Source organism: Gastrolobium bilobum, unplaced genomic scaffold (assembly GCF_033153095.1).
Source record: "Gastrolobium bilobum isolate Gb01-03AN ecotype WA unplaced genomic scaffold, APGP_CSIRO_Gbil_v1 utg3268, whole genome shotgun sequence".
NCBI classification, from domain to species: Eukaryota; Viridiplantae; Streptophyta; class Magnoliopsida; order Fabales; family Fabaceae; genus Gastrolobium; species Gastrolobium bilobum.
The window spans coordinates 854,269-863,915 of NW_026899992.1; the positions used below are offsets into that span (position 1 = coordinate 854,269).

The 9,647-nt window shown below is 37.2% G+C and overlaps 1 protein-coding gene across 1 annotated transcript; it reads right to left on the minus strand.

Moving 5' to 3' along the window:
• Positions 1-3,306: 3,306 nt before the first annotated feature.
• LOC133294770 (E3 ubiquitin-protein ligase ATL6-like) lies at positions 3,307-4,778 on the minus strand. Its single transcript, XM_061493522.1, has one exon. The coding sequence runs from the start codon at positions 4,579-4,581 to the stop codon at positions 3,457-3,459; it is 1,125 nt and encodes a 374-aa protein (XP_061349506.1). The 5' UTR covers positions 4,582-4,778; the 3' UTR covers positions 3,307-3,456.
• Between the last annotated feature and the right edge of the window lie 4,869 nt (positions 4,779-9,647).

The following is a 9,647-nucleotide window of genomic DNA, read 5'->3' on the forward strand; positions in this document are numbered from 1 at the left end:
AACGTTATCTCCAGGAGAAATACTTTTCCATATTTAAATTATATTAGGGGAAGGTTATACATACAATTTTTTTACAACCATATCATAACACCGTTGATTTCCATCAATCAACAGTTATTATTTATTGTGAATTAATAATTAATTAATGAGTTTAATTGGCGAAAATTATAACCGTTAATTGACGAAAATCAACAGTGTTAAGATATGATTGTAAGAGGTTGTAAAAAAAAAAGTTGTAAGTATAATCTTCCTCTAAATATATATACCATTGTGATAATTAGACTTTTCAAGCTATTTGATGATAGTCGGTGTGTTGGTCATTACTCAAAATTCGGGTTATGTAATGAATAAGTTATTTAGATAGGGCCAAATTATAAATTGTAGTCCAGGCCAAATTATAGTTTTAACACAGGTCAAATTATAATTAATTATATATAATAAGTATAATTTGTTAAAATTTAGCTCGGGCCGAGGCCACACCTAACTAATACATAGCTCCGCCACTGTTAAGAACCGAACCGTTTTCGAATCGAACCATTTTCAAAACGAACCAAATTAATTTTTATAACTTTATTTTTAAAATTTTAAATTTTTTTCTTTTCAAAAGAGGGTCGACCCGAACCGGTTCCGAACTGAACCACTTCCGAACCGAACTAGTTTTGAACCGAACCGAACCATTTAAATTAATTCGGTTCAGTTTTTCAAAAAAATCGATTCGGTTCGACCCATGCACGTCCCTAAACATAATTTCTAAAAATGCATATCCCATCAACATCTTTTCCTTTTTCTTCTTTATTTTGGCCGCAGGTGTTCCTTTGTTTTATTCTTGTTAACTAAATCTTTTCTTTTTCGTCCTTTGTTTAATTTGTAATAAACATCATCCTTAATTGGTACGAGAGATAATTTTTTTTACCAAGAAAAAAATATGACTAGGGATTTGGTAAGAATTTTTTTATCCCGGATAAGTTACGAAAAAGTATTTGGTTAGCCAAATTTTTATCGAAAAAGTTTGGTTCATTTTACTAATACTATGTTTGGTTAATGATAAAATATTGATAGGAATGTGAATCGAAAATATGAAAATACCCTTTAATTTTTTTGAATATGAAAAATGATTACTTTTGAATACCAAAATACCACCTCAGATTTTTTTATTTTTAACATAGCTCATATCTTTTTTTACAATTACTTTTGAATAGTGATACTATTGTCGAAGACGAAGAACACGAAAGTGACAATGGCGTACTTCTGGGGTTTTTGACCACTATAGTCTTTTTTTAATAATTAATTACCAAATTGACCCTATTTATAAACTATTTCAAAAATTTAACCTCTCCAGAAAACATAACACCAATCTGCCCCTGTTTGACCGTTGACCATGAAGCCTACCCGGGTACACCCCTACCTACCCGGGTAAATTTTAAAATTTTTTACCTACCCGGGTACACCCCTCTCTACCCGGGTATATTTCTTGAATCTGGAAAATGTTTGAATTATTTACCCGGGTAGGGAGGGGTGTACCCGGGTAAATAATCATAAACTGGTTGTGTGCGCCCATCCTCTTTGTGTGAACAGCAAATGAAAATCTCTAAATTGAAGGACTAACGCATGGAGAACAAAATCTGAAAACAGGTTATTGATGAAAGATATTCCACTGGATCATATGCCTGAGATTAGTGAAGCAAATAATCAAGGTTCTGCTCCAACAAAGGATGCTATTACATGTCACCAGTCAGACAATTCAAAAAAATGTTCAGAATTAGAGGTGAAGGAATTGGGCGTTGACAAGCTTGAGTTGTGGAAAACTGTAAAAGAGACAACTGAAGATGGCAAGAGGAAGATGTTGGAGAGGGTTGTCTCAGATGCTCAGAAATTGGCCATTCTTAAAATGACTCTGCAAGGTTTGAAAAAGAAACCAGAAACAAAGAAGAAAAGCAAGAAGAGAAAAGCTTGAGTTATGATTATTTACCCGGGTACACCCCTCTCTACCCGGGTAAATAATTCAAACATTTTCCAGATTCAAGAAATATACCCGGGTAGGGAGGGGTGTACCCGGGTAGGTAAAATTTTTTAAAATTTACCCGGATAGGCTTCATGGTCAACGGTCAAACAAGGGCAGATTGGTGTTATGTTTTCTGGAGAGGTTAAATTTTTGAAATAGTTTATAAATAGGGTCAATTTGGTAATTAATTATTAAAAAAAGGCTATAGTGGTCAAAAAGCCCATACTTCTGTGATAAATCTATTGAACATATGTGAGGGTGTTTTTGACTCGATATATTATAATCAGAATTCATAATCATAGAAAAAATACCAAGGATCAGCTTTGTGTAGTTGAAAAGGGAAGTACCATGGAAAAATATGTGTTTGAATTTTTTTTCACAATACTCGTACCAAACATGGTAATTAAATATTGGAAAAAATGTTTGTTATTTGAATGACATAAACTTATGTCATTTTAAAAGAAAGATAGACACAGAATAAATTTTTTTATTTAAATTTTAAATTAAGAAAACCACTCACTTTCTCTCCTCCATGATCTCTGTGTCTATCTTTCTCTTAAAATGACATAACTTATGTCATTTAAAATAACAAACACCAAGTCCTTAAATATTTTTCATCCCACTTTCCCACCATTTCATACCAAATAGTCGTACCAAACACTGCTAGGATTCATTGCTTCTAGTTTGCAACTAATATTTTGGACAAAACGAGCAGTTCAATTTTGGACAAAAGTATTAATAAAGTTCAGCCGAAGGCAAGTTCTTAAATGACATCTACCATTATTTAGCACTGTCATTAGTGTCGTGATTCTCACCTACAATAACGACATTCTTCACTGGTTAAACAATCCAACAGAGACCCGCCAGAATGTGACTCATGTGTGGAACTCCCCTGAAAAAAGCTTTGTTTTTTATACACCAGGGAGACAAATTCTATATTACTTGTTTTAATGCGAGAAATTCAAATATCATCATGATGAAGGATACTCTAAACTCTAAAGACTTCGGTGCCCCTTCATATATAAGGAGTGAAAATACCACATAATAATTATTGAGAAACGAAAGTAGCATGGTCATCTCCTAGTCAAACACGTTTATATGGTGCATCTCATTTTCGGTTCAGTCCTCGTGCTTGACCAAATGAGCAAACCACCCTCTTAAGAATCAAAAATACAAAATTAAGATATGGAAGGACGCTCACCACATCACCGTAGGTGGTTCTATTTCTCATCTAATTGATGTTTTCTAATTTCTCCACATTCCATTTTTTATTTCTCAAATTTGAACCGAACAAAATGATCATGATTATGGGATTATCCTGACTAAGATATTTATCTTCAACTAAAAATAAATGTGCTATATATTATACACATTTTACATATTTTAGATTAAAAAAAAATCGTCGCCCAACAACAAAAAACAAATAAAAAAAATGAAATATTGAAGGAGGGCGTTTAAACCGGTGGGCGAGCCGAGTCCACAGCCGGCGGAGGCGGAGGAGCTGTATTAGAGGAAGTGCCTTCACCGGCGCTATTAGCCACCCTTGGGGACCTAATCGACGAAGCTCTGACTAGGAACGGCGGCGCCATCGTGAAAACCCACCGGTCCGATTTAAATCCCCGGTCCAATCGCCTCGAAGACCTCCCTCTGCTACTTCCCTCTCCGCCGGTTCGATATCCCCGCCGCGAACTACCTTGTCGAGGCAAGATAACCAAGCTTCTGGCCCGATGCAATTCCGGGTTCAGTATCTGCTTCCTCACTTCCACGGGCAATCTCAGAGTGAACCGTTCCGTGTCTTCAGCCGGTTGGACAACCGAATGGCCGGTCGAGTGAGACCTCGGGAACCGGCGCGTCCGGCTCGACCGCGACCCTCTCGTTCGGTTTCGGTTAAGCGTCTGGTTCAAGCGCATAACTTCCAGTTCTTTTGAGTCTTGAACAGCGTCCGCATTTTGCTGTTCGGGATCGGATTCGACGACGTCGTTCTGGGCCTCGACATCTTCCCCCTCGGCGTTGAGGACAGGAATTCCACGCACGGTGTCGCCGGTGGGGGCAAGGTTGGCTCGGCAGACGGGGCAGGTGGTGTGCGAAGCGAGCCACTCGTCGATGCACTCTGGGTGGAAGACATGGTCACATTTCGGGATCAAACGCAGCGTTTCGGTCTCCTCGAACTCGTTCAAGCACACCGCGCATTCAAGCGCGCCCTTTCCAATCTTATGAATCTTCACCGCGGAGTATTCAAAGGTTGGGAACGTCTCGATCACGGCAGGATCGAGCCCACGCGCCGCCCTCCGGGATCGTCCGGCGGCTCCGCCGGCGAGGTTGCGTATGTTGCCGGAGGGGGAATCAGCGCAGTGGCGGATGTAGATGGAGAAAAAGCCCATGAGGAAGAGAGCGGCGATGAGTATGACGATAATGATGGCTAAGGAGGGGCTGAAGTTGAGGTTGTTGTTGTTGTAATAAGGATCGTTTGGGTTGTTGGATTGTGCTCCCACGAGGGTGATGAGTGGGGATAAGATGAGGAGGAAGAAACAAAAGGCGAATATTCCGCCATTTTGGTAGAAGCCACGTGGCGTGTTCATTGCGTGCGTGAAATTGAGGAGATGTGGCTCACTCTGGTGGAGGAAGCAGGGTGAGCTATGAAGGAAGAAGGAGATTGCAGGTGGGGTTTATAGAAGAATAACGCAAGCGAGGAGAGGAGCTTATAAATGAAATGAAGGGTTGTTGATTGGGAAGGTGTCGTGTAGATCAAGGGAAGCCTCATAGCGAGTGGGGTCTTAACTTAAGTGATGTCAGATGTTTGGTCAGCGACGGTGTACAATGTGGACTAACCGGAAACTTCCATACAAAATCAACCAATTTCGTTTGGATGCTTATAATATATATATATGGGGGGGGGGGGGGGGGGGGGTTGTTTTTCTGATATTGCATGAGAAAATAAACCCTTCTTACACATATCAAAAAAAGGTGTGTCACTCATTTTTTTTGTTTTTTGTTTTTTTAAATAAGTGAGTCCCACACTTGATGTATCTATGACATGAGATTTGAATTCTCCTACAACATAAGATTTACTTTTCTTTCTATATATATATTATTTTTAATTTAATATTATCCCCTGATCCAGTAAGTAAACACTTAATTTTTTAGTTAACAGTTTAAGTCTGTCAAAAATAATGATAGAAAAGAATAAACTCAATAGGCTCGTGTTTAACTGTTTTGAGATGATTTAGCGATTTTGCTTACATGATATTAATAGCAACTGATACCTAACACTATAAATAGACATAAAAGTCCATTTGGAATAATACAAATCTCCCTGATCGTGGATTACGGTATGAAATGTATTTGGCATTTTTGATCCCTTTCTAGAATAACATGATTTCATTGTCTGTTGTTTTTTTTCTTCTTTTACCTAATTTTAATTTTTTTTTTCCCCAATCTTCTTGGTTGACGAATGAAATTGATTTTGAAAGGAGAAATAGGGAAAATGCATATCGGTCAAATCCTTAAAATATGGCTAGGACTTAATTTGGTCTTTGGGGGCTAGTAAAAAAGGCTTCGCTACAGCCAATTTGTAAAACACCGTAACTTCGAAGAACCGCTGGAGCATATTACCATGTGGCTTAAGCTCTTCCTTATCACTCTTATCCTCTCTGTTTTTTACTCCATAAAAGTTGTATACAATACTAGCACTCAACTTGAAATAACATATAGATCAAATTGAAATTTTAGAGCTTATATGAAGATTGAAGACAGTACTCAACGCTAACTAATTGAATAAGGTGGCCGTCGATCTAAATTTGGCTCATGTCCATATATGAGTAGATATTTATTTTTATTTTTCATTATGTAAAATGTAAGTGAAAGAAAAAGAAAACTTTGCCAAGCTAGTGATATCAATGTGTTTTGTTGAATATAGTTAAACAAGTTATATATGATGGCTTAGACATTAAAATTTGAATACAGCGAAAAAATTAAAAAAAAATAAGAATCAAAAGGTCTTATTTTGACTTAGCGTACATGAATTCTGAAAGCCTGAATTGCTATATGTATATAATAAATTACGATCGATATAGTTGACCAGGCAGAAACGTGACCGTAATTTGATTTTGGTGCATCTTTGTTGGATATATGCTTTTTTGGTCACTAAAGTCCTATTGGGCTTCAGTGACACTTGAGCTCATGAGGCTTAGGGTTGAGTTATGTCTAAGACCTAAGCGTATATATTCATAGTTTTCTCCTCTTGTGCCTCCAAGGTGAACAGATCATCAGAAACAAACCCCAAGAGGCAGACGTTCATCATCTGAACGGTTGCCCACACAACCATCTCATCCTCCTCGAGAGATAGTCTGGAAGATCTGCCACAGTCCAGCTTCAAGGAGGTTGTTCATGCTGCGGCGCTGAGGTGAGCTGTTCGTGAAGAGGAATCCTACAAGGGAAGATTCTACACGAGACCTGCGCACCGAGAGGTAATTGTGAAACAAGGATGATTCGGTAAGCATACCAATGTACTAGGTCCTAAACCGCTTCCGCATAAATCTAAGATTTCCTACAATTGGTATCAGAGCCTTGACTGTACATTGGTATGTGAATCTAGTTTCACTATTCATGTAATTAGTTTTGCTTCTTGAAATGTGGCACCTAGGGTTCTAGGATTATGGTATGAATCTAGCATGTGTATTTTATAATTCATTTTCATAAAAGTTTAAATTTTAATCAGTAAAAATGCTTTAATCCATGGTTAGGGTCTCTCGTGTATTTCTCGATTTGTAACAAGGAGGCTAATCCCATATGATTAGGTTTCCTCCTTGCTGTTTTTGTTTAATTTTGGAATTTCTGTGTATTTTTTCAATATTTTGTAAAAGTTCAAGATCGAGAAATCGCGAGGAAGATGCGCAGTCAGCACTGTCGGAGACTTTTCGAGGACTTACCGATCTCAGAATGGGGCTATCTATATATGGTTGGAAAGAGGACGGAAAGACGAACGCAACGGTGGGTGGATCACCTCCATCGGAGACTCCATGCTCCACCACGCGCCTCCACAAGAGGCTGAGAGTGGCCGCCACTCTCCTGAAAAGAATGGGAGAGTGAGGGAGCGTCCGGCCACCTTTTTGGGTGGTTCCGGCGGCGGTGCACTCGTCTCTACGTGGCGGTCCTTCCCCTGGAGTTTCACCCTGATTTGACTTCGGGTGACGGCGCGGCAGACCTGACGGCTAGGGTTCCTCTTTCGCGTCCTAGGGTTTCTCGCCAAAGGATTGGGTCTTTGGGCTTTGGGCCCATGGAAACCCTAAAGGGGCTTGAGACAGATACTATGGGCTAGGCGAAAGTTGAATTCCAAAGTTGTAACATTTTTTTTTATTTTCTTTAAAATAGGAATGTCATGGATTAAAGTAATTAGATTTTATTATTTAATGCTTTTATTATTGGTATAAATTATATGATTGATAACATGCTTTATTGCGATAACATGCCATATAGGATAGGTGGTGCCATATTGTTGCATAACTTGTATGATTGCATGAACATAATAGCTATTATGTCTTCAGCGACTAGTATGATAGTTATTATGGGATTATTTTGATTTTAAATCATCCTAAGAAATTAATTAATAATTATTATGATTTTTATTAAAAATCTAGATTAATAATTGAATTAATTAATTTTGGATAATTAACGTCAAGACAAATAATCGTTATGGAAATTATTTTGATTTCAAATTATCCTCATAAATGATAATTATTATGATTGTTGCAATCTAGATTAATAATTACGTCAGCTATTTGGATGATTTAAATCTAGAAAAATAATTAGAGAAAATTTCCTAAGAGAATTCTTTTATTTTGCGAGTAATTTGTGGGTTTTCTGAAATGGTCATGGAATAACACACGCTGCATACAACATTCATGTATCATGATTGTTCGGAGCATACGTAAAGTGACCGGATTTCAGGACCTTAATGCTTTCAAAATTATGTTAAGCTTAGTGCACGTTTATCGGCGCTCTTACTTATATAGTTTTTGAAATCAAACAAAGGATACTCTCAATTAAATAATTCTTGGAAATTAGAAAATGTTGCTTATGTTGAATTGAAGGAGATTTAAATTAAGAGATTAATTTAACCTTCAAGCGCATTATAGGATCATTAATAAAATAATCATGTGAAGTCCCATCGAATAAGCATGATTGGATTTTATTAGATTGGACTTAAATATCAATGGGAGGATATTTAAATTAAGAAATTAATTTAACCTTCAGGCGCATTATGGGCCTATCAATAAAATAATCATGCGAGGCCCCAACGGATAAGCATAATTGGATTTTATTGGGCCTTAATAATTTCAAAATTTTAATAAAGTATTGTACGGCCCATCGTCGATAATACTAAGTTATTAAAGATAATTTTGAAATTAAACAATGAATTCGACTGGGCTTATGAAAATTCTCAAACAAAAATGTTGAATGGGTGAAGGTTTTAAAAATTAATTAATTTTAAAACCTGTGGGCTCCATTTGTGGGTCTATTAGTGAAATGGTTATCGCTGAAGCCCCATCGGATAAGGATAATCAGATTTCACTAGATTAAATCTTAATAATTTCAAAATTTTAGTAAAGTATTGTACGGCCCATCGTCGGCAATGCTTAGACACTAAGGATAATTTTGAAATTAAACAATGGTTAATTACTTTCAACTTTGGTAAAATTGTTAACCCTCCCATCGAGGCTCTGGCAATGGCACTGAAGGCCCAAATAACAATTTTGGTTTTTACAAGTGACTTGCCCATCGTAAGCCTTGTAAAGATAAACTGAAAGATTGTTAACAATAAACAAGAGTAGTTATGAGAATCTACTCGCACTTCATTTGTTTATTGCATTATTTGTTTGTAATTGTGTGCTTTATATGTTTTTCAAAAAATATCTTAGAAATGATTTTGAGTCGGAAACCTCTAGATGGTACCAACTCTGAATAAGTGAAAAGCAAATTTTTTGATATTGTTCTAAAACATGGAAGCTAAAATTTGTCCTGACAATGCGAGGGCCATAGCAACCTGCAGAGGATGCGTCTAAGGAAACTAAGATGCATTTCTCAGATTAGGAAATGGCAGATATGGTAGTTCGCTGCTATATTATAGTCAGTCTTTCCAAATACTTGCAGAAGCAAGTGTACATGATTAAGAGTGGAGTAGAAATGCTTCAGACTCTTAATGACATGTTTGCTGCGTCTAGCAGCTTTGCTAGACAGAATGGAGTCGGTGCAGGTTTTGCTATGAGTCTTGTTAAATCCAAAGGGAAACCCAAGGGTGGTAACAAGAACAAAATGACTTGGTTATCAGTTGTCAAACCAGTTGCTATGAAGAAGCTGCAAGGCAAGTTCTTCAAGTGCAGACTGAAGGGATACTGAAAGAAAAATTGCCCAGAGGTGATGAAAAGAACCAGACATGGGTATATCTAGGCCTGATCAGTGAATGAATTATTTATTCAGGAATCACTGATTATGTTTGTTACTCTTTGTAGTAGTTCAAACATGGATACCTGTCAGCAATGGACATAGATATTTTAAGCTTGAAAATGGGAACTTGTGTCTGCATTTGCAGTAGGACAAGTTATTTATAAGACTATGGTTTTGGGTGACTATTTGTTTGTTCCAGATT

Excerpts from the sequence above, each read along its gene's own strand:
- LOC133294770 (XM_061493522.1), bottom strand. The coding sequence starts at position 4,581 with ATGAACACGCCACGTGGCTTCTACCAAAATGGCGGAATATTCGCCTTT.